This window comes from Cucumis sativus, chromosome 5 (genome assembly GCF_000004075.3).
Source record: "Cucumis sativus cultivar 9930 chromosome 5, Cucumber_9930_V3, whole genome shotgun sequence".
In the NCBI taxonomy this organism is placed as follows: domain Eukaryota; kingdom Viridiplantae; phylum Streptophyta; class Magnoliopsida; order Cucurbitales; family Cucurbitaceae; genus Cucumis; species Cucumis sativus.
In genome coordinates, this window is record NC_026659.2 from 20053977 (window position 1) to 20079819 (window position 25843).

Here is a 25843-nt window from a genome sequence, read left to right on the forward strand (position 1 = left end):
ATCCATTTCCTCCATCTCTTACCAAAGCCTTTAAGTTTCATGATCATATCAAGAAAAGACCAATCCACCTTATCATAAGCTTTCTCCAGGTCGAGCTTCAAAAGCACGCCTTTTCTGCCTCTTAAAGACCATTCGTCAACAGCCTCGGAAGCAGTTAAGATAGCATCAAGGATTTGCCTTCCCTCCACAAAAGCCATTTGAGAGTCATTAATTATCGATGGAAGAACTTTTTTAAGCCTTGAAGCAAGCACCTTGGAGATAATTTTATACAAGGAGGTAATCAAGCTAATTGGTCTGAAGTCACTGACACGGCCCGCCTCTTTCTTTTTGGGGATGAGGCAAATATAAGTCTCGTTACATCTTCTATTAATAACTCCGTTTTTAAAAAAATCTTGGAACACCCTTACGAGGTCGGGCTTCAGAATGTTCCATGATTTTTTATAAAACTCTCCAGTCATGCCATCAGGGCCAGGGGACTTGAGACAACCCATATCAAAAACAGCTTCTCTAATTTCTTTTTCGGTAAAAGGAGCCTCAAGTAAATTCGAATCCTGTAAGCTAAGGCCTCTCCAATTAAGACCGTCACAAATAAACGGCGAGGAGACCCTTGTGCCATATAACATTGAAAAGAAGCTAAGGATCTCATCCACAATCTCCTTCTCTGTGACAAGAGTCTTCCCATCAATACTAACCAAGGAGGAAATAATACTCTTACTTTTGCGAGCCGAAACCCATCTGTGAAAGAAGCTTGAGTTTTCCTCCCCCTCCCTAAGCCAATGAAGCTTCGACTTCTGAATCCACAACTTCTGCTCTTTCACAATCAAATCAAGCAGAGCCCCTCTACAGTTTTCTCTTTCCTTCACATTTTCCTCGTTGAGACAGCTTGACTCTTCAAGTGAGTCAAAAGAGTTAATCTTATCAATCAGCACCTGTTTTTGGGAGAAAATATTACCAAAAGTCTCCTTATTCCAACTTTTTAGTATGGCTTTCAGACCTTTTAGCTTTTCCATGAAAGAGAATATAGGCCAGCCATCAGCCTCCAAACTGCCCCACCAGTTCTCAACATTTTTAAAGAAAAGATGATGATCCAGCCAAGCATTTTCAAATCTAAAAGGTGTGGGACCCCAGGAATGAGCCCCCATTTTTAAAATTATCGGAAAGTGATCCGATGTGGTACGAGGAAGTCTTTCCACACTTACTTCTCTAAAGAACTCCATCCAAGGCTTGGAAAGAAGGAATCTGTCGAGCTTTGAAGCAGCGGGCCTAACCCCTGATCGGGACCAAGAGAACCTTCCGTTTCGGAAGGGAATATCCACCAGGTCCAATTCCTCAATCAGGTTGTTAAAACGAAGCATACTTCTAGTCGGGCGAGTGCCAGAGCTCTTCTCATTCAACCATCTGACTACATTGAAGTCACCCCCTACGCACCAGTTATCGTTGCACAAGCCATATAGGCTAGAAAGCTCCATCCAGAATTGGTCTCTACGTTTATAAGATGAGGGGCCGTAAACACACTGTTATCCATCCACAGAAACCAGCATTGAGTTTACAATGAATAGAAACAGAGAACTCCCCTTGAATTGAGTCATCTACCGTGAGTGAATCCTCTTTCCACAAAATAAGAATACCACCCGACGACCCATAAGCCTCTAAGGAAGCCCATCCAACAAACCGACTACTCCAAACGGACTTCACCAACTGACGATCGACACTGCTTACTTTAGTTTCTTGTAGAATTACCACGTCTGGGTTGAATTTCGTAAGCAACTCTTTCACAATCGCTCTTTTGGGGCGAGCATTAATACCCCTTACATTCCAAGAGATAACTAACATGGATCACCCTCACAGCCCGGCTTATTATGATCTTTTTCCGCTTGGGCTTCCCTTTCCCAACTACCTAGCAGTGCTTTGACTTCTCTAGTAAGCTTTTTGTTGTTGTTCGAGGAGGCCCCACCCTTCCTATGTTGTTTCCCTTTTCTGGTTACAGCCCGAATGCATAGATCATATTCAAGTAGAGCCGCTATCACCTCCTTACTCAATGGAAAAGGATTCTGTATAGAAGCTGCTGGTTCTAACTCGGTTATGCTTTCAATTTCGAGTAATTCTTCATTGGAAAAAGGAGGCTCACTGGTATCCTCAACAGCTATTATCTGGAGACCCTCTTCCCTGCCTCTTTCCGTGGTGCTTACCTCGTGGAAGAGTCTTTGGACATCGGAGGAAAAATCCGAGATGTGCTGCACTTCGTCGGCTTCAAGAGGAGCAAATTTATTTTCAGATATGAGGCTGCCCGGGCTAGAAATAGAAACGTCCAAAGTTGGATCTATTTCACCATGAATGCGGTCTGATATGAACGTTGAGGTTGATGAGTCTCCCCTGCCGTCAGGTTGGTTCGTGGAGCAGATCACGCTGTGTTTTTAAAGAAAGGTCGAATTTCTTCCTTTTCTGCAAATTTAATTTTGGTGGGCTTGGGCAGTTTTAGTAACAGGGGATGATTGGCACGGGTAGCTTGGGAGTTCTCTCTAATAAAAAGCCCAGTTTGCTTTTTAGTATTAGTGGGCTGTTGACTAAGGACTTCATCCACTGCTATGCCTTTCCCTTTTAAATCAGGGAAGCCCACATCTGAAATGAGGCCCACTTCATTGGTCAAGCCCAATTTATTAGTCAAATCCATTAGGGTTTGCTTGGGCGGCAAATTTAAATTTGTTCCTCTAATCTCTCCGTCAGTTTGCAGAGAAGGACAGAATTTTCCAGCTTCTTCTGTCGCCGTACTCACCATCTCAGAATTCTGAAAAGCGAAAACTGTCAGCCTTGAGTTCAACTTCTCCACACGCCAAATATCAATCGGATTCGGATCCGGGCCGCCCGGACCTTTGAGGAACTTCTCAGCTTGTTCCGGCGAGAAGGATCCATGGATTCCGGCGACTTTATCAATAAGGAGATTGGGATCTTGGAAGGAAACCACCTGCACAAGATAAGAATCGGGTCCTTCTATTAGCTCAAAATCCGCCGGAATGAAGCCGCAATAGTTCCCTCTAACTTTGATATTCACTTCCAAGCAGTTAATGAGGCTCGAATTTTCTTCCGCAAACTCAATGAAACCTCCTAACTTATCACCAACCCTCTTAAACACTTCCTCATTCCACAGATGCAGGGGAAAATTTCTTAGTTTGATCCATCCTCCATAAGATGGAACAAGCGCCATTCTCCCATGTTTTTTTGGATCCCACCATTCCATTTTCAAGGTTAAAGGGCCGTAGGTAGCCCAGTCCTTATTCATCGTGAGAAGTCTAGCTATCGTCTGATCAGGGCATTTGAGCAAAGCTTTATCAGCGTGGAACGGATTGATAATAAAGGTTTTTTGTGTTTGGTTCTGAAGGACATCCAGAATCCTCTGCCAATCGTCATGGAAGTCGCGCTTAGTGACCACCAGTGTGTCCTCCCAGCAAATCTTTCTAACTCTTTTTTCTCCTTTGCTTCTGCCTTCCTCTTGACTGAGAGTTATCCTTGGATACCCTCCATGGTTAGAGATTCGCAAAGGATGACGAAGCTGATAATGAGATTCCATTCTGCTTCCAATCTCAGAATGAAAGGCCCTAGAATCGACTTCATCATTCAAAAAATCCTTCAATAAGCGCCTAAAACTTTCCCATCCTTTTAAATCAACACCAGCTGGGACCACTATGTTTCCTTTTTTCCCCGACTTCAGCACCTTCGAAATCTCCAAAAAGCTTCCTCTCTTGTTTGTCGTCTTTTGAATCCAGGTGAAACCGCCAATACAGAATGTCTTTCTAAAAAATTTTTGGGGCTTCGGGTCTGCAGAACTTCCTCCAATGAGTCAGCCAGCCAGCCAAAAAGAGTTTCCTCTCCTAAAAGGGTATAAGACTTATTCAAATGAGCTTCGGTTAGGCGTATCACCCTTCCTCTGCTATTCGAATCAAACTCGCAGGAGAAGGATTTATTCTCGATTTTTGTCGAAATCCGTTTTGATGTCCCCATAGTCGTTCAGTGAGGAGCACAACCACCACAGTTCCGGGCAAGGCAGAAACTGCAACTTAGAAAGGATGGAATTGAAGCGTGTAGATCGGGATAGAGAGGGATGACTCAAATCGGGGATGTGCGGCTCGGAGACTGGGAAGAAATCAGCGTCGGCTCAACGCATGGCTGGGAGAGGAAAAACTGACTCGGGTCAGCTTGGATCTTAACGAAAACGGACGGCAGACGACGTCGGCTTGACAGAGGTGGAGCGGCAGCAACAAACGCGACGGCGCGAAGCGGAGAGGCGACGCGAACGAGGCCGAACTCTTCGGTTGGCGTTCGACTTCGACGGCGAGGACAGATCTGAGCGAAGACGGCTCTATCTATGTAGGTGGCGCGCGAGCTCGGACGGCGACGGTGAAGGGACTGTAGGCCGCAGCTAGGGCAGGTAGAGCAGAGGGAGAGTGAAGGAGGATAAATCTATTTTGATAGGAACGCTTGGATTTGCAGCTTTTCACCTCCATGTTTGAAACTACATGTCTTGCCGAAATCGAAAGGGAAAGCTGTTCAATGAGCTTCGGAAGGCCGGCGATAGATTCAGATCTTGGGAGGCTTAGTTTATCATATTTGGTTGTTAGAAATTAACCCCCGTCAATTTTTTTTTAAAACTAGGATATACAGATACATTGAGGATACTTTTTTGTCTCCTCTTTTACTCCTAAAGAACAACATGGGATATACGTAAATCTAACATAAGATACTAAATGTACGCTGTAAAAGCATAAATTGTCAAATGACCGTACTTTTTTTTTTTAAAAAAGGAAATTGATCTCTTTATTAAATAGATAAATAACAATAAATCGATAGAGATCGATGTACATGAGGGACATACAAAGAGCAATGAACCTAAGGATCAGTAGGCGCACGAGACATATCAACTAGGTTGACACTCCCTAGTGCCCTTGTCATGTCCATAAACTATGGAACTTATAGCATCTCAACACATCTAGGAAAATAAAGTAGAAAACTGAAGCAAAACTAAATAGAGTCTGAGTGGGGGCTACACACCACCAATACCACCCAAAAACCAGTAATAAAACATACAAGAAAATGGTGATACTAGGGAGAAAAATCTGGCAGAAGGGAGCTGCAAAAAGGGGGAGAAGGAGGAGACTTTGGAGGACTATGCTCCATTCAGAATCTTCATTCAAGGAAGAGGAAGGATGAAGGCCTCCAATTAAGTAGGATGTCTTGCAATGAGTAATTGTTGAACTGTTTGCTTAGAGAGCACCATGAAGAGGCATTCAACCGTGCCAACTCGATTCTGTTCTGCCAAGAGGAAGATTTGTTGTGGAAGATCCGTTGGTTTCTCTTGAACCAGACTTTTGCCATGATTGCCTTGACAGCATTACACCAGATCAAGGATGCAATTTTTCTCTTAATGGGAGCTTCTGAAGCTGTATAACGTTATTCTTATAGACTTTATCAAGGGACCAGCTGAGATTGTGAGGAAGAGCTTACTCTAACACTTGGCTGGCGTAAAAGCATTCAAAGAAAATATGCTGTAGGTTTTCATGAGATCTAAGACAAAATGGACACATATGTGGCGAAATATAATGGGTGGGGAGTTTCTTTTGTATAACTGAAGCACAATTTAGACTCCTGAGGACCTGAACAGCAAGATCCATACAGGAGGCAGAAACAAGGTGTCTTGATAATGACTTTATTGAAAAAAACCCCTGAGATTCCAAAGACACTGTTGGATAACCTTGCCCTATCCAAAAATTCAAGGAGAAGTTGAAAATCAGAGATTTCCTCCTCTTTTAATAATCTTCTAAAATTAATAGACTAAGATGAGGTGGAGGAATCCCAGTAGTCAGAAGCTGAACCTTTAGGGAGAAGAGCTATTCTGAACAACCTTTGAAATCTGGTTTTCAAAGCAGTTCTTTCCAGCCACGGGTCCAACCAAACCAAGGTGCTGTCCCCCTTTCCGACTTTAAAATCTGCCAAGGCTTCTACATTACGCCATTGCCTAGAGATATTTATCCAAGGGCTTTTTAAACTGGTGGAAGTTGAATCAGTCATCAGTGTGAGTGGTGCTGAAATTGAACCAGTTGAGGAAGAAGAAATCCAAACAGAAACAGAGAATCTAGAAGATAATGACTCTCTAGGCCCAGATATTACTAAGCCTTTTTCCTCCGCAGAGAAAGAAAGTTTGTGTAAGGCGACAAGAATCCTTCCCCCTCAAGAGTTGATCCCATTCTTAGCAGCCTGTGAATTGAATTGATCTAAGGCAGGGGTAATCAGGATGAAGATTATATCATGGAACACTAGAAGAATCATGGGTCAATCGAAACAATTGGCTATTAAAAAACTTTTGAAGAAAGTTAATCCAGATATAGTAATGATTCAGGAGACCAAAAGAGGAGAAATTGTGACAGTTGTATTGTAAAGGCACTATGGAGTTCAAAAGGAATTGGCTAGGACCTTGTTGAAGCTAATGGCAGATCAGGAGGATTGCTGATTATGTGGGATGAATCTAAGCTGTCGGTTATGGAAGTACTGAAATGAGGATATTCTATATCAATAAAATGCAGCACAATCAATAGAAAAACCTGCTGGATTTCAAACATCTATGGACCCACATATTACTGCGATAGAAACCAAATTTGGCCAGAGTTGTCTCTTCTTTCAAACCTTTGTACAGGAGCTTGGTGTTTCGGAGGGGATTTCAACATCACTTGAAAGGTAGAAGAGAGATTCCAGTAGGAAGATTAACAAGGGGAATGAGAAAATTTAATAACTTCATTAGAGTCAAAGTTGCTAGAAATTCCGCTGTCCAATGGTAAATTCACATGGTCAAGAGAAGGAAGGTCAGTTTCACGTTCTCTGCTGGATAGGTTCCTAGTAAGTTAGTAACTGATGATTGGGATGAATCCTTTGCTGATACTAGAGCCTCTCGAAAGGAAAGACTCGCTTTAGATCATTTCCCCATCTTATTAGAAGCCGATGCTTTTGAATGGGGCCCCTCTCCATTTCGCTTTTGCAACAGCTGGCTGCTCGATAAGCAGTGCTGCCAAATTATAAAAAATTCTTTGACCTCAGGAAATCATCAACAATGGGCTGGTTTTGTCATTTATTCAAAACTTCGAAATTTAAAAAGTTCCTTGAAATCTTGGCTTTTGGATAGTGAAAGAGCCAGAAAAAACCAAGAAGAGTCTTTGCTCCAAGCTCTTGCAAATGAAGAAATTAAGGAAGAATCTTTGAACATGTTATCCTTAGACAACATTCTGAATTTGTCTATTAAATCAGACCTTTTAGCAATCTACAGGAGAGAGAGAAGTGATTTAATCCAAAAATGTAAGCTGAATTGGCTAAAATTGGGAGATGAAAATACTAATTTCTTCCCTCGTTTCCTTGCTGCAAAAAAAAGATGTAGCTTGATTTCAGAATTGATTGATGACCAAGGTACTCCTATAGTTTCCTTTAATGGAACTGAAAGTCTCATCATTGAATTCTACAAGTCTCTCTATACAAATCCTCTCAAGCTGGCTCTCTTCTTAATCCCCTTGAATGGTCAGTGGTTTCGGTAGAACAAAATACAAGGCTCACCTCAAGATTTAGTCTGCCCGAAATAAAATCATCTGTACTTCAATTGCTGGGGAAAAATAAGGCCCCTGGACCAGATGGCTATACAATCGAATTTCTAATAAGCTTTTGGGATCATTTCAAAGATAATTACCTTGCCCTCTTTAATGAGTTTTATGAGAATGGGAGGTTTAATGCATGTGTAAAAGAGAACTTCATTTGTTTATTCAAGAAGAAAGAAGATGCAGTAAGGGTAAAAGACTTTAGACCAATAAGTCTTACAACATTAATTTATAAGCTGGTCGCAAAGGTTCTCACTGAAAGATTAAAGAAAGTAATGCCAAGTATTATTGCTCCATCACAAAGCGGCTTTTTGGAAGGGCGCCAAATCTTGGGCCCTATTTTCATTGCAAATGAAGCTGTGGAGGACTATAGAATCAGAAAAAAGAAAGGATGGATCGTTAAATTAGACCTTGAAAAGGCTTTCGACAGAGTGGATTGGGCATTTTTAGAAGAAGTGATGCGTAAGAAGAACTTCGTTGAAAGATGGATCTTATGGATAATGGGATGTATCAAGAATCCTAAATATTCAATCTTCATCAATGGAAGGCCAAGAGGATGAATTTCAGCTTCAAGGGGTCTTAGACAAGGAGATCCTCTTTCTCCCTTCCTTTTTCTTCTCGTTAGTGAAGTTTTGAGCAGTCTCTTCTCCAACCTTCATAAGAAAGAAATGTTTGAAGGCTTTGTAGTTGGAAAAGATAGGATTCACATTCCTATCCTTCAATTTGCGGATGATACACTCTTGTTTTGTAAATTTGATGAGGAAATGATGGAAAATCGTAGGAAAACATTACTAGTCTTTGAATGGTGTTCCGGTCAAAGGATTAATTGGGAGAAATCAGCTATTTGTGGTTTAAATATTGAGGACAGCAAGGTTATTTCAACAGCAAACATTTTAAACTGCAAGGTAGAAAGTCTCCCCTTCGTTTATCTCAGTCTTCCTTTGGGAGGTTATCCAAAAAGTGCTCGATTTTGGCAGCCCATTCTTGATAAAGTCCATGGAAAGCTAGATAAATGGAGAAGATACAATCTCTCTAGGGGTGGGAGGATTACACTATGCAAATCAATTTTGTCCAGCTTCCCTACATACTATATGTCTGTTTTCCTCATGCCAGAATTTGCTCTGAGCTCTTTGGAAAGAATCATGAGAAAGTTTTTTTTGGGAAGGAAACATGGGAGAAAAGCTAAACCACCTAGTAAAATGGGATGCTGTAATTAAATCCTACAAAGATGGGGGACTTAGTTTGGGCAAGTTGAAACACAAGAATATGGCTCTATTGTCTAAGTGGGGATGGCGTTTCTCAAAAGAACAAAATTTCCTTTCGGTGTCAAGTGATTAGAAGCATTCATGAAAGTAGTACTTTCAACTGGCATTCAAATGAAAAAGAAACCGTGAGTCTAAGAAGTCCTTGGATTAGCATAATCAAGACAATGACGCAAAATTTGATTAATTGGTTCTTTTCAAATTAGGTGATGGCAGCAGAATATTGTTGTGGAAGCACGCTTGGATGGACATTATCACTTTGGAGTGTAAATTTCCAAGATTGGTTAGGATCGCACTCAATCCAAATGGGTCTGTTTTAGATCATTGGGACTCTTCAACCAACTCTTGGTCCATCTATTTTAGAAGATTGCTTAATGATGAGAAAATATTAGATTTTTAGACCTTGTTGAGTCAGATTTCTTCTTCACAGCCAGCCTCCTTTCCGGATTAAAGGTTTTGGTCCCTTGAAAACCCAGGTTCCTTCTCGGTAAAATCACTGGTTAAGCATCTTTCAACATCTTCTTCTTTGGAAACTTCTTTGTACAAAAGGCTTTGGAAATCTAACAGTCCAAGAAGGATATATATATATATTCCATATGGATTATGCTGTTCAGAAATTTAAACTATGTCTTAGTACTTCAAAGAAAGCTTTACTCCCATCCCATGCCTTCTCACCTCATGCCTGCCCCTCTTTGTGTTGATAACATGGAACCAGCACCTTTTATTTGATTGTGTCTTTGCATCTAAACGTTGGTTCTACCTTCTCTAAGCATTCAATTTTTGTTGGGTTTTGATCATTTTTTTAAGAACAATTTGTATCAAATTCTTGCCGGTCCAGACTTGAAGAAGAAGACAGCTGAACTGTTGTGGGCAAACACAGTAAAAACACTTTTAGCTGAAATTTGGTTTGACAGAAACCAAAGAGTATTTCATGATAAATCATCGACTTGGTGGGAAGGCTATGACTCTGCTCTTTTGAATGCATCTTCATGGTGCTCATTATCTAAATATTTTCAGGATTACTCTTAGCAGGAGATTGTTCTAAATTGGCCCGCCTTTATAGCCTCCCCACCTTGAAGTTCTAGATTATCACGCCTTCCGAATCAGCCTTCTGCTCCAATCAGTTTTTGCTCAATCAAGGACTTATTTTTGTTTTGTATTCGGCTTGCTGCCTTGCTTATGTTTCTGTTTTGGATAGTTTATTCTTTCATCTTGTTTGGCCTTGTATTGTGGCCTTTGTTTTGATTTTGTATTGCTTTTAGAAACCTGGTATATGGTTTTTTTTCTTTTTCGCTTTTTGGATGTGATGAGGACACTAAGGGGTGTCAACCTAGTTGTGATGTCTGGGTGCGCCTGCTGATCCTCCCCTCTATTGCTCTATGCAGACCCCTTATGTACATTGAGTTTTCTCTCTCTATTTTCAATATATTAATAGTGAGACTCGTTTCCTTTTCAAAAGACTGGAGGTCTCTTTGCCACTTGTCTGCCATTGGAATGTGTACTGTGGTGTATACTACAAACCACCTTACACCAAAGGGAATTCTGATCTACAATGAATCTCCACCTCCACTTGGCAAGGAGAGCCATATTTCTAATTTTCAATTTGTCCAGGCTGAGACCCCCTTCTCCTTGGGCTTTAGATACTAAGTCCCATTTAACAATCTCCTCTTGTTTGGTTTCCTAAATCAAGACCAGATCTGAATTGGTGTTTTTAAGCAATCTTTTAATGGCCTATTGTTTGGGCTGATCTAGGATCCCTTTGGTGTTTCAGGATAGTATTTTCATGGGGCAGAACCTCAATCAGTGTTATATCTCTGGCAGTTTGAGGCGGGATAATACTACTTTGTTTATCTGGCAGCTCATATTAATTTAATTTCACAAGCTTCAATGAACGGAATCAGATGGGGAGGAATGTTGTTTGTTTCGTTCATGTCTTTCCTTTTTTTTTCGGTGAGAGATAAATTGACAAAATTAGAACCAAGGGAATCTATATCCTTTGCTCCTCTGTTTCCCTTGTACATTCGGTAATAGTTCTTCACTGCTAACACTGAACACTGAATCTCCATTATCAGACCCTTCATCTACTGCCCTTGAAATTGTTGAGGTAGGAATACCTCGCAGAAAGTCACAATTTGAGCCAGGGATTTTAAATGGGGAAAATGAACTTTTGAAGGAGGGGAGGAGCTAACTGACCTGTATCAGGTAAAACCGAGAGTAAGAAGCTTCACACAACTCTCTTCCAATAAATCTGAGGTTTCCAAGGCTGTCCATGCATTGCGGAAGGACGTAGACCCTTTTCTAAAGAACTTTGGGAAGACCTTGAAGTGCTGAGGACGATTCTTGATTGATTATGAGGAGGATTTGTTGTTAGAGCACTTCTTTTTTTAATATTAGGTGGTGAGTTCTGTTTGGATGGGAGATCATTACCATGTGTTTTGGAGCCAATCTGTAGTGGTGGGTTCTTGTCTGACTCTTCATCTGCCCCATCAACATACCAGAATTCAGGGGTTCTCGCATTAATGGGATTATCGGAATTGGTTGGACGGTTGGCGATTCCTATGGAGACAAAGGAGTTTCTGGTTGGACTAAAGTTGTGTGACCTTTGGGCTCCGGATCTTTTTGCAAATAATTAACTTCTTGGCTGCCTTTATTCTCTCTCTCCAAGTTTCACATTAAATGCTTATTAATAGGGGAGGATTGGGCTGTCGTATATGCAATGGGGACTAGTTGTAAAGAGGGGGTTGTCCAACCCTTAGACTGCCAGTTCTATTTTGGAGAAGCTCTGGTGGATATGAAACATTTTGGAGAAGCTTTGGAGAAGCTCTGGTGGATATGGGGGAGGAGAGGAGTGAAACAGGAGAGAGAAAGGAGAAAAAGGGAAAGGAAAGAACTTCAACTAGATCCCTAGTCTCAGATCATATTCTCCCATTGTCTTACCATACTTGAACAAGATCTCTTCTATAGGGTGTACATCTATGTTCTTGAGTTCTAAGAAAAAGCATAAATTGTCAAGTTAATGATAGTAGTAGAAAATACGATGCAAACACTGAAATACAATACAAAAAACAACATAGGGGATGTTGAAAAACATTAGTCAATAGAATATAATAGAAAAGGTCAGTGCTGCATTGAAGGCTTTATGTTTCCTTGTTCTGTTATGAGTTGCACTTGGATGTAATCACTTTATTTTATTTCATTGTATTTTGGACATTAGTATCTTTTCATTTTATCAATGAAAAGCCTTGTTTCCTTTTCTTAAAAAAAAAAGAAAAATGGCACGTGCCTTCTTGTCACCTATTGAATTTCTTAAAATTTGTTTAATTGGCAGGAACTTCATCTGAATGGAAATTCAATCGGTGACGAGGGGGTGCGTACCTTAATTTCAGGTTTATCGTCGCGTAAAGGTGTGCTACACCATTCTAGGTTCCTTCCTTCTGTTGTCATTTTTCTTTTCATCAGATTCTCATGCATTACATTTTATGCATTTGCGATTCATTAACTTTGTCAACATTCTTACTTTCTTTGTAGGAAAACTTGCACTTCTTGACATTGGTAACAACTCAATCACTGCCAAAGGTGCCTTTCATGTTGCCGAATTCGTTAAGAGAACTAAGAGCTTGGTTTTGTTGAATTTGTACATGAATGATATCGGTGATGAGGTAACAGGCGTAACTTCTAAAATTGCTCCTAGAATTGAATTTCTTACAAGCTTTAAGTATTCTGTTAAGTTGTTGAACACAAAGCAAAAAAGTATTTCTAACACTCCCCCTCAACTTGCTAACACAAGAATCAAAGCTCTGTCTAAGAATCTCCTTCGTGAGAATATCAACGATCTATTGGCTTGAGGGTATGTAAGGAATGCAAATGCTACCATTGTCCAGTAAAGAACTCTATGATGCCCCTCTCAATTTCGCTATAACAAAGAAGAGACAAGACCAGTAGTTGAAGCTCAGATATTAAAAGTTCTCTTTCTCACAGCAAGAAATCTGTAAACGAACTCGGCTTTCATACACTTCTTAGATTACGTTTCTGAATTAAATTCCTTCTCTGTTCGATAAGGGCTCAGAAGCTCATCTTTGGCTGAAGAATGCAGACTAACTTCACAAGGAGAAAGTGGTCTTTTCTTAGCCTTTACATCTATTGCTGCACTTTCTGCCATTTAGACTTTTTTCCTCGGCATTTCTCTTTATTTCAAAATCAACAAGCCAAGCTTTGATTTCTGTCTTTAGATCTCTAAGTTTTGAAGTAATAACATATGCAGGCCAACCCTCCAATGAATCTTGAGTCAAAGATTGCTCAACAATGCAGCTACATCTGAAAGCTTCAACCAACTATTGTAATACCAAAATGGAGAAGGATCCCAATTATAACTTTTGGCCTCGAGCAGTAAAGGGTAATGATATTAAAAGTCACAAATTTTCCTTGATACCCTTTAGTTTTCGAACAGTGAAGGCCATTATCTGGAACAAAAAACCTATCAATTAGAGAATTTGAGGAATTGTCACTCAGTTTAGACCATGTAAATTTGCCATTGGACAAACGAAGTCAATTCCATAAGCTCAAGTTCATCAATCAGATTATTGAATATTCTTTTTCTTCTTGGAAGTCTCTGATGTTACCATCAAGTGATATTAAAATTTTCCCCAATGCACCAAGGATCTTCAACATAAAGATACAACGATTATGACCCTAGTCTCTACCCATAGAAAATTTCGCGCTTTAGTCATTTAGCCTATAAATATTAGAGATCTAGCATGATTTATTTTGCCAAAAAGAAGCTTTAACAAAGAGTAAGTTCCTGAATTTTCAACTTTTCTTCTCCGCATAATTGATAATCCCGCAGATTTTCCCAAGATTCAACATTCACCCAACTAATCTCTGGAGCTCCAAATTGTCTTCACTCTTTACCAATCGGCTATCAAAAGTTGATGCTTTTGTTTCCTGAGTTAATACCAAATTTAGATTGTTATGCTGAAATGAATTTCTTTGAAGCCGCTCTTTTGGAAACATCTCTAACCCCATGACCATTCCATATGTTGATCTTCACTGGAAACTAAGTGCCAAGTACAAAAAAAGAAACTAAAACTGTAATTATTTTAATTCTATTATGTGAGAACACAAGAAATTATTGAGATTGAGCAAAAAGAAAATGCTAGATTTTTAGTGTGCAAAAGTTAAGGAATTGAAACTATAATTGAAGTGTACATGTACATATATGCGGATGTATATTCTGCAGGGCATTAAATTATTTACAAACTTCCATTTTGTTCTCCAGGGTGCTGAAAAGATTGCTGATTCTCTAAAGCAAAATCGGACAATAAAAACTTTAGATCTGGTGAGGAGCCATGATTCTTTTTATTTTCTCTTCCCCGACTACAAATATAAGTTGGACAACACTTTTTTGGTGGGTTAATTTACAGGGAGGGAATAACATACATGGTGAGGGTATTAGCAAGGTCGCTCAAGCATTGAAGGATAACGATACCATCACAACTGTGAGCTATCTAGCATTTGAGATTGCTCAACTTTTATCACGTTTTGACATGAACAAATTTATCCTTATCTGTGATCACACCCACAAACACAGTTGGAAATTTCTTATAATCCCATTGGACCAGAAGGAGCGGAGGCTTTATCTGAGGTGCTGAAGTTCCATGGAAATGTAAAAAATCTCAAGCTTGGTTGGTGTAAGGTAAAGGATGTGACTGTTTGGCTCTATATGCCTTAAATATGCCTCTTTTAATTTCTTGCAAAAATGGTTTGCAGATAGGACCAAAGGGTGCTGAATTTATTGCAGAAACTCTGAAATATAATACTACAATATCTGTCTTGGATTTACGGGGCAATGGTCTACGGGACGAGGTTTGCATCCGTCATTGTAGTCTCATTACTCTTAGTCATTAATAGGCATTGAAGCATACTCATCTAATAGTAGAATATCTTTCCTTTTCCCACCATTTAATTTCAGGGTGCAACTTGCCTTGCTCGCAGCTTGAAAGTGGTCAACGAAGCTTTAACTTCACTAGATTTAGGTTTCAATGAAATAAGGGTACATGTTTCACCTTTATCTGTGTCCTATCCGGTCATCGATGGTCCACATTCACATTGTTTTACTTAAGTTATAATTTGGGAATATACAGGATCCAGGTGCTTTCGCCATTGCTCAAGCACTCAAAGCGAACGGGGACATAGCAGTTACATCCTTGAATCTCGCCAATAACTTCCTGACCAAATTCGGGCAGGTTGTATGATCTGATCACCCTCTCTTCTTCTTCCTCACCTCATAATGATGATTTTGTCTTATTGAGGGTTTTTCATTTTTTGTGATCTCATTGCAGAGTGCTTTAACAGATGCCAGAGATCATGTCCATGAGATGTGTGAAAGGGAAGTTTGTATTTCTTACTAAAATGCTTTAACAGATGCACTTTGCGAAACCAAGCATTTACTTGAATCCCCCCCCTCCCCCAAGGTTTTTCTTGCTTTATTCTTTGAGGGACTTAGCTGTGAAATTTTGACGTTGAGAGGATTAGGAAATTGTATCATAATTTTTTCCCCATGTTCTATTCTTTATTGGTTTGAACCGAACTCAACAAGCTTATAAAAAAGCTTCTTTTTCTAGTTCAGATGACCTACAAATGTGATGACCGAGTGGTCTATGATTTGAATATCCTTTTCTTTTTTTGTACTAACGAAAACGTTTCGAGTTCCCAACAAGAGAATCATAGTTGTCTTAGAGTTTGTTTGAGATAACTTCTAAAGGGTGTTTGTATAATACTTTCTGGAAAGTGATTGTTTTTTCAAGAGTGGTTTTAGAATTCTAAAAAATCCTTATTACTACACAACCGTATATCATGGAAGGTAGGAAAATTTTGAAAACTAATTTTAGTTTACTAAAAATATTATTATTTATTTAGGTTTTGTTTGGTTCATGATTTGAAATTTCATTTTTAGAAACAAAGAATTCATAGAAATCAAACAAAAATTCTTTATTTTCAATATATTTGAAAACATTTTTGCTTCCAATTTTAAAACTTCAAATTTAATCCCAAAATTAAAAAATGGTATTCGGCTGTGAATTCGAACCCATCTTGCATTTGCACTTCTTGACGGTCCATTTGTAAATGCTATTGAACACAATATCTTCTCAATCTTGCTCTTTTGGCAACACCCTGTTCAGTAAGTTTCTAAATGACTGAATTTGAATAATCTTATGGTTGTCTTTGAAGAACAATTACATTTTGGTGAAATTCCCCGTGGGTTTTATAAAATCTCAGGTTTTGGATGTGTTCCAATTTGATTAATGGGTTCTTGGAATTAGGAAGAGGAAGAAAAGTTGATGAGTGGTGGAGGAGATTATTATCACATTGTGTAGTCTTCTTGCATCACATAAACAATTATCATTTAAATCATAGTTATATCGCATAACTTGGTTTTCTCGCATAATGAATTTTTCATTCGACAATATAAATATAGAATTATCTACACTCTTGACTTGTATATATATTTTTAATATATCAGAAACTTATCGACACTCCTAAATAATTTTGATGTAAATCAAGTTTTAAACCGTCGACCTCATTTTTTAAATTATTTTCTTCAACTACAATAAAATAAATATCCATCATTTGATTATATAAGAGAGGTTAGATTAAACTTATTGGCTATACTAGAAGGTTCAATTTTTATCACTAAATTAAAAGTACTTTAAATTAAATTTTATTTTAATCTATATCTATATATATAAAAGAACCCTTATAAGTAAGAAAATAATTAAAAGAGAAAATTGCAATTTTATTTAGTTACTTATTCAGAATATTTTATTTGTTATTCTGCTCATGTCTTATCAATTTTAATCACAAACAAATAATTATATCAATTTAAACTTTAAATAATTTCTACAAATGTATCCATTTAAACTTTAATCTCATATAATATATTAATTTAAATCTTTTGTTATGTTTTATGTATCCATTTAAACTTTGATCTCATATAATATATTAATTTAAATCTTTTGTTATGTTTTATGTATGTGGACACACTTATAAAAGTTGAGTATTTAAATTGATACATGTACAAACATGGATTTATAAAAATTTAAGATTTAAATTGATAGAACTATTAATTTAGAATTTAACATTTAACCAATTTTAAGTTTAATCACAAAGGAGAAGAATTAGCACAAGAAGGAAAGAAAAAAAAGACAACCAAAATCATGAATACAAAGTGTCTTCGGAGTTCTATACAAATTGATTTACCCTTTAATTCAAAGTTGAAATCTTAAATTTATTTGGCAACTAAACATCTAAAAGTACAACATTTGAACTGTAGGGGCTAAAGTACACACTTTCTTAAAGTTTGGCACAAACAGACATTTTTAAAATTTTAGAAGCCCCCAAAATATTAACCCAAAGTTTAAAAACAAAAAAAACATTTAAACGTATAATTTTCAGTATTTCTTTCCCATCTTTTCTCTCTTTCCTGTCGCTCTAAGGTAACTTTCACTACCAAATTAATTTCCAAATCAAAAGGCCTACTAATCAGGAACAATTTAAAACAGTTTAGACATCTAATCAGTTTTTTAACAGTGACTAAATAATTATAGTCGAAATTCAAAAGCACATGGTTGTTAGGGAGGTGAATTGTGATGAAGAATCCAACTCTTTGAAGATTCAATGAACTTATATCAATTAAAATTAAAAAAAAAAAATATTAGACTTCAGTAAAAGAGATTGACTTTGGAGAATGAGAGGAATGTTTCAGCTTCAGTTCTTGGAACCCTCAATGCAATTTCCAGAACCAAGAATGCAAATTGATTGCAAGAAAACATGGATAAAGGAGAAAAAGAGCCTCCCCACCCAAAACAATAATCCATTTCTCCAATGTCAATCTGTAGTTTATTTTCAAATCTATTTCTTTAACCAATGACTCAATTCTGAAACCTTTTTGGAATGTTCATATTTATATCCTAATGGAAATAGAGCCGATCTGTATATGCTCCATAAGGAGTCAATGAGAGATATACTAACTGCATGGACAGTTCAACTAGTAAAACAGCTTTTTCATCCCCAAGCCTATTATACCAAATCAAAAAGGTATTTTAGTGAACATTGGCAAAGATCGGTAGGAAAAATCCACCAAGTCGGCTACTGGCATCGTCAATGGAATCAGGGGAGATGAATTAGCAGAATTGAAATCCTGGCCAAAATAAAGAGAAGCATTAACATTCACAAGAGCACATTGAACTCCATGAATATATCTCAGCCTTGGGTCGTGCGAAATTCAGCTAATATTGCTATTCACAGAACTTAATTATATGACACAAACAGCAGTTTAGCGATATGGAGTTCAGTAAATAAATTATACAATTTACACGCGTGCTTTTTGCTGGAGAAAGGATCCAACAATAAAAAATCTTTGTTGACAAGTTGTCGTCCATAGCATGCTCATGTGGTAAGGCCATACTCATGATATAGCACTCTGGTCAGGCTATTACTTGCTCTCGAGTCTCGTATCTTCTCTGATTCATTATATCAAATCAATCCGAATGCAACCAAAAAAAAAATTTACGTTGGTGAAAAGATTCACCTTCCCTGCAATATTGAAGATGAGTAGAGTCGATGAAGGCCATAATACACATGACAGTAGCAAAGAAACATACTTTCATGTTTCTCCACCTCTTTTAGCAAGATTTTCTTTTCTCAACCTTTAAATGGATATTGAACCATTTTTTCTTCTTAGGCCTATCCCTTGTAGATTTTCTCTCCCTTATTTGGCCATCTTCTTTTGCATCCTTAAAAGAACCCCTAATTCGACTCCTACTCCGTTTTATTGGAGGACCAGTTGTGTAGGAGGCATGAATTTCATTCCTCTGTTTGAGAAGCTCATCAATCTGTAAAGAAAAGGAGCCAGAGAAGTCAGTTGTAAAGAAACAATTATTTTTGAAGTATATTTACTAGGCCGCTAAGAATTATATCTTCAAGATAAAACTTACCACTTGCATTTCTTGAGTGTATCTACCGGTCATCTCCGTAAATTGAGCCAGAACCTATTGAGATTTCCATTAATTATTAGTACACTTTCATATAGAAGATTTAGAATCAGAGCTCAATATCAAATGCTGGACCTCACGATATTCTGTTTCAAATTTTGATATTTCCACCCTTTTTGTCAAAATTTGAGCTTCTACCGATCTAAGATTGTCCTTCTCTTCAGCAAACGATGCTGCAGAAAAGGCCTCGATTGTATAGCTCACACTTTTAAAAAAATTGTCACCTATAGAATGCAGGTCATCAGGTCCACATAAAAAAATCATCAAACAACAATTTCTGTATTCCAAACGCTAATTGAATATCAAAACCTATTCAAACTGACCATAAACTGCAAAGACATGAGTTCCAGCCTTTAATTCAGTTATTTCACATGGCTGGAATCCATCTAGCTTTTTAAAAAAGGCAGCATCTGGATCCTTAGCGGAAGTCATCTGAAAAGATCAATAAGATCCTAATGAACACAATATCATGACGTCGAGTAATCAAATATCATTAAACTTGATTCTTGTTTCATAGTTCTCAAACACTTCTCGAAAAGAGGTGACTCTGATACCTGATAGAATTCTTAACTCCAACTCTCTCCTTTAAAGGCTCTTACACAGTTTTTGAAGGAAGGACTGCTTTCGTTTCCAATTACATAAAAAAGTTAATGAAGTTATTGACATTTGTAGTCATTTTTTTCCTCCCCAATTACATATTGAGGGTCTTCCTTAAATCACTTAAAGATTACATTTCCATAAAATTAACCATCAGAAACAAATTGTAGAATTTTATGGCCATACAACAGTATGTTCAGCAAAAACATTTCCTCCCACGCTTATGAGAGAGAGACAATGCAAATTTAGCAAATAGTAGGTGTAGCATGTTCCAGAGTATCACTGCAGTTCAGATGGTACAGAATACTAATTCCAATAATTGCTTATTTTGAAGGTTACTTTCGGAAGCAATTTCATTTTTCATTTAGAAAATTATAAAATTAGACAGATAGTTGTCAGATGTACTTCTGTTTGCTTTGTGATTAGTGGTAGACTTCTGTACCCTTTTTGTATGAGAACAGATTCTGTGAAATTGTCAATAAACATTTTTTATTTTTGAAATATCCAATAGAGAACAAAATATGATATCAAACTCAACCTCAGCAATTAATCTATAGTTGGCTTACCGAGTTTGCTGTTTGGTCCAACCGATATACAGGGAAACCAAGAAAATACATCCCAGCAGATGTGACTTTTCCTATTTTTGTACTTTCCTCCTACAAATATAACAAAAATCCAAACATGTCAAGTACTGCGATTTAATGCAAAGGTTTTAAGAGGTTCACTGATGTTCATACAAAATAAGATATACACATAAAAAGGATGTTTCAAAACGTCCTAACAATAATCACCATCAAATTATACAAAAAAAAAAAAAAACAAAACAAAAAATAGAATCTCCAAAATTATCCAACTGGAAACTCTCAGGGTATGAGACTACTCGTGTATATAAGTTTACCCTTTCTGTCCAAAGAAACATTATAATAATAACCAAAAACCTGAACATCTATCATGAATCTAAAAGAAGAAAAATTATGCAGTAATAAATAATTAACTGGTAAGCAAATGATAAACAAGATGTCTACTAGAAAAGCTACCAAAGTACCTGTAAAGCAAGGTTTAATCCACCAGTTTCTTCGCGATCAAAATACAGTAACTATAAAAGAAAAATGAATGAAAAATTTAGAAAATAATTAATCCAAGATGAAAAAGGATTCTATTTATTTATTTCAAACTTCATTGTATTCTTTGCCAATCTGAAATAGTTATAAACCATATAATTCATTAATCATTAAAGTGGAAAAGGTGGAAATGTGGTAAAAGCATGAAAGTCAACATAATCAAGGAAAAGGCAAAATATCTCAAATTTTTTTCAGAAAATAAATATTCAGCGAGAAACTTCTACAGACAAACACCAATGACATTCCAGAGAGTTATTATAGGAGTTGGACCTTAAATTTGCTTTTATCAGGTGATTGAACTCGGCAAACAAGTCCACCCTGTGTTTCCTCTTCGCTAATCATAACAGAATAAAAATGAGCACATTGTTTCTCAACCTGTAAAAATTACAGAAACCTACATAAGCATACCAATAAACTAAATGGTTCTCAAACATTCAGTACAACAGTGTACCTTTTTAGAAATAGGAGTGCCCAATGGAAGTGGATGAACAGTCACAACCCCATTAAGAGCCTCTTCCAAAACTGTTGCTGATACAGTAGTTTTAATCGGCACACCAAGTTTGCTGCAATGAAAGGATGGATTAAAATTGAAGCAACATGTAATCTTTAGAAAACATGAGCTTCAACATTTAATGAAGTGATAAAAATTAGCAGAGAAAAGGATACACATACCTAAAAAGGGCAGCAAACATGGTGTTCACTGCCCCCAGACTTGAAAGATCTAGCTCCAATTCTTGGCTTTCTGTTTCAACAGCCTAGACAAAGGTAAAATTTAACTTTCTTCATTTAGAAGAAACACGTATTGTAATGGAAAGCAAAAATGAACTGCAATATATAGAATCTTCTAACAAGGTTATTTAGTAATTTTAGCAAGTCCAGTCCAATTTACAATTTTCAATTTATATAGGAGTTTGGAAGAAGCTTATGATTCTTTTTCATCCCTACTTCAATAGTTATTTCCTTTTGCAACTATGTAATAAATACATTAATCATCTTAATAATTTCTGTATCATTTTTCATCCATTGAAATCTTAAATTTAATATATTCATTTATTTTCTGATAATTGATAAATACAATGAAATTTAATATTTCTTTTTCAACCAAGTAAAATAAAAAAGGTAAATAACTAACTTTGGTTTTAAAATATTTTCTAGCTTAAAAGATAGATAAATAAACAAAAAAAATATAATGTTGCAGATTTAATTTATCAATAATTAATTCATTTAGTCGCTTCAAAAAGAAGACAAAAAAGTTCATTTAGGTAATGCACCTGCGGCTTGACCTGCACCAATTGTTGTTCCTCATGTAAAGGACGTGTTATAGGTTATTTTTAATAGTTTCACAAGGACTTTGTAGCTGGTGCATAGTGATATGGAAAAGGGATATGCAGGTGGTGTAGAAGACATAGTGATATGGAAAAAGGATATGCGGAGAGGATCATGACACTTTTCAATTCTTAGTCTACATGTCATCTTGCTATGGACTAATATAAATAGGCTTTCATTTATGTTATTTTATTATTATTCCTAGAGTGGTTTAATAATTTATTGTTTTGTAAACAGGGAAGAATGAACTTTAAATTGGTTTAGCGAAATCGTCAAAGCCCAAAGTACAATTGTTATATAAACACAGATCTTGAACATGGTAACTTCCCTAAAATGCACAAATGCATAAAAATGATATTTCACCTCAAAGCCAGAAGCATCATACTGTCGTCTTTTTTCTGGATCTGACAAAATGGTGTACGAAAAAGTGACCTCCTTAAACATGTCAGCAGCTTTGGGATCGTTTGCATTCTTGTCAGGATGATACCTGGTTTTAAAATTAGAGTTTCATGATCTTGTCAACTATCATGTAACCATATTCAGTAAACCACTTCGATACAATAACATATGCAAAGAAGTAATGCAATAAAGAGCCATTAGTTACTGTTGTAAGGTGTAGCATCGTAAGCATACTTATTAGTGGACAGAGTTTAATCACTTATTGTCCATGGAAAAATTAACAAACAGGCATAAAAGTACATCAGAAGAAAGGAAGAGGTAATTTGATGGAAGTAGTAGGAAATATTGGAGTTAACGGGATATTGTGATCAAGAACCTACTAAGAATCAAAGGATGTGATACTTCATAAACAACGTTCATTGCAAGCATTATTATAAGTAAAAAACTTGGTTGGGGAGACTTTTAATAACAATGGCAATTAGATAACTTGTCATAAGTGTTGCTTGAACATCCAGCAAATAAAATTCACTAGTTTGTTTCGGAAATTCTAAATACTTCCTTGGCTGGCTATCAAGTCGAGGGAAGACCATATCAGCAATCCAATAAATTCATAATTTTTGGATTACAATATAAACTCACTAACGCTATTCTTTATGGCAACTTTGCTATACAAATACCATTAACTGGTATGTGGTAATTGTAAAACAAAATTGACAAAAGAATGAGGAAGTGGGCTGAATTGCTACTCAGCGAACGAGATAATGTGATGGTTCAAATTACAAATATGAAAATTGTGCAACGACTTAATCAAATACAAAAGTAAGCCTTTGATGGACAACTTTTTGAAAAATTTTGCATTGCTAACAATTCCCTAACTTGACAACATCGGGGTTAAAGCGTAATTAAGCATTAACGAGAAAACAAAAAGGTCCATACTTAAGATTCTTAAAACTCATTGAGACAAGCTGGAAGGGGCAGAATAAGCCATTTGCAGTGCTACAATTAGGTGTCGGCTCCCCATTAACCCGATGCTTAGAAGTGAATCAAAGCTACAGGTGCACTTCTCTGTCCCTCTTGTTAAGGGCTAAAGTGCACTAGTTAGGGGAACAATCTAAATATGACTTTATGCGATATCTTATCCTACTGAAAAAGCAACAATTATACCCCTCCATGTCTCCTTGAGAATAAAGCTTAAAGAAAACGATACTGTACAAATTCGAGAGTTCCAATATGACAAATAGCCACGAATGTATCTAGAGAAAAATGTCGAAGTTCTACGAAACAAACTGGAAATATATATATATATATATATATATAGCAAATAGAGGTTCAAAAATCCAAATATAAATCCTACTTGAGAGCCATTCTTCTATAAGCGCTTTTGATTTCCTGATCCGTGGAGTTCCTGGAGACACCGAGAACCTCATAGGGATCTCGACGGTGCAACAAGGCCGCATCTTGCTTGTCGGATTTGGATCCGTGGGGCGGCATTCTGGAAAAAGGGATGGGATATTTTCCTTAATAAGAAAACCCTAAAACCCCCGTCTGAAGTCAGGATTCCTTTGTTTCAGAGTAAAACTGGAGCTTGCAACTGCAATTGGGCCATGGAATTAGCTCAAACAACGTCAGCTGGTAATAACAGAGAACAATTCCATGGACATCCAGCCGAAGCTTTTGCCGTTTGGATCACATAGAACGAAGAGAGAGAGAGAGAGAGAGAGAGAGAGAGAGAGAGAGAGAGAAAGAGAGAAAGATAGAGAGATAGAGAGAGGAAGGTAGGGAGATTAGGTGTGTAGTGTAGGATTGTGTTTGTTTCGATCGGTAAAATGGAAATTCAAAGTTTCAAACCATATTTCGCTTTTTGTGCGTATTGGCTTTTGGCTCTTTCAGTTTTATATACCACCGCCCGATACGCTTTTACCCACATCCTTCCGCTTTAGTGCCTTTCACTGTTCAAACTCGTAAACAACGTTTATCCTATCAAACCACAAATGCTTACTTTGAGACCAAAAATCCATTTCAAACACTTTACCTTATATTTTACCTATATGTTTTTATGCTAACTTTTCCTAAAGAAAAAAAAAAAAAAAAAAAGCCCATTTCTTTGTCCAAAACTAAAAGTAAATAAAATAATGGTTTTTTTTTTAAAAAATATATATATAACAAACTTCCAAAATATTTGACAATTTTAAAACCACACACGAACATGAAAAGCTTGATACACGATCGATTGGTACACTATCGTTATCGTGTACCAAATCTAAACGATCTTAGTATATGATCTTGTACTAATTCTAAACAATCTTGGTTCACTGTCGTGTACCAAGATCATTTATATTTAGTACAAGATTGTGTACTAATATAGTTTAGCTCTTGGTACACGATGGTTTATAGATCTGGAAGAGGAAATACATGAGAGATGACGAAGAAGGAAGAAATTCTCGAAGAAAAATGAAGAATTCATGAATAAGAAAAAGTGAGAATATGAAAAATAAAGAATAATAATATGAAAAGGGGATGAATAAATCACACAGAGGAAGAAGAAAAAGAAGTGAAAAATCGTTCGCAAAATCAAGGGCGAATGTGAAATTTATAAAAATATTTTATCGACTTTGTGGTTCGGTTATATTTATGAAAATTATCCTTAAAAAATCTATTTAATATTTATTGTCATTTACTTGTAAAATATAGTCTTTTAGAATTTTCAACAATTTAACGAAGAGGTTTTCGTTTATCTTCGTACTTTCCAATCTTCTTCATTGATCTATTTATATCTTTATTTTGTTGCATTTTATTGATTATTATACTCCAATAATTTTTCTCTGTCTTATCGTGGATTTAGTGAATTGCATTTAATATCTTTATGTTAAATTTATTTATAGCATAGCTTTTTTTCAAAGGAAAAAGAATCATATCTTCAAACCTATTAGTATCTTAATTTTTAAAAAATGAGTGTACCATTGTATCCTATCATATATACATCCCGTATTTGAATCCTTGTTTGTGCTTCATACGTTTATCTGTCCATTTGTAATTAGTTAAGGTCCAATCATAATTAAATTAATGGTAATTAAATTATTTTAAACGATACAATAGTTTCAAAATAGTTTCAAATATATCAAATTTTACAATCTTATCAATTACATTTTGTTACACTAGCGTTGTAAACATACATTTTTCATTTATGAATGCATTTTTTAGGAAATTTTATCAATGCATTGGATGTTATATATATGTTTAATGCATTTATGGATATATTTATACTAAAACATAAATTAAAACATTTGTTTTTCTCCCATTTTACCAACTTCATACATTTTGATCGGTGTCTACAAATTTTAAAATGATTAAACATTAATTACGAAAATTTTAGAACTATATTTCATTAAGATATTAAGATCATAATTTAACTTAAAAAAAAATATGTAAATTGTAACTTATGAATACATTTAAACCTACAAAAT

The 25843-nt window shown here is 36.5% G+C and overlaps 2 protein-coding genes across 2 annotated transcripts in view; one reads left to right on the plus strand and one right to left on the minus strand.

Moving 5' to 3' along the window:
• The window catches only part of LOC101204132 (NLR family CARD domain-containing protein 3), a 29404-nt gene extending 13851 nt beyond the window's left edge, over positions 1-15553 (plus strand). The window contains exons 10-18 of the mRNA XM_004143722.3: positions 12216-12291; positions 12416-12546; positions 14163-14222; positions 14308-14382; positions 14475-14579; positions 14654-14749; positions 14856-14936; positions 15028-15129; positions 15226-15553. Of these exons, the coding sequence (XP_004143770.2) occupies positions 12216-12291; positions 12416-12546; positions 14163-14222; positions 14308-14382; positions 14475-14579; positions 14654-14749; positions 14856-14936; positions 15028-15129; positions 15226-15294 (795 nt within the window). The 3' untranslated portion in view covers positions 15295-15553. The remainder of the gene's footprint in view (positions 1-12215; positions 12292-12415; positions 12547-14162; positions 14223-14307; positions 14383-14474; positions 14580-14653; positions 14750-14855; positions 14937-15027; positions 15130-15225) is intronic.
• A 2522-nt stretch (positions 15554-18075) lies between these two features.
• Positions 18076-24250, minus strand: LOC101204372 (chaperone protein dnaJ 16). The gene is made up of 11 exons (XM_004143723.3): positions 23734-24250; positions 22344-22467; positions 21327-21409; positions 21106-21217; positions 20925-21029; positions 20579-20629; positions 20100-20189; positions 19260-19368; positions 19012-19160; positions 18880-18933; positions 18076-18777 (listed from the first exon to the last, which is right to left on the minus strand). Exons 1-11 carry the CDS (start codon positions 23868-23870, stop codon positions 18568-18570), a joined length of 1224 nt encoding a protein of 407 aa, XP_004143771.1. The 5' UTR covers positions 23871-24250; the 3' UTR covers positions 18076-18567.
• Positions 24251-25843: the final 1593 nt, after the last annotated feature.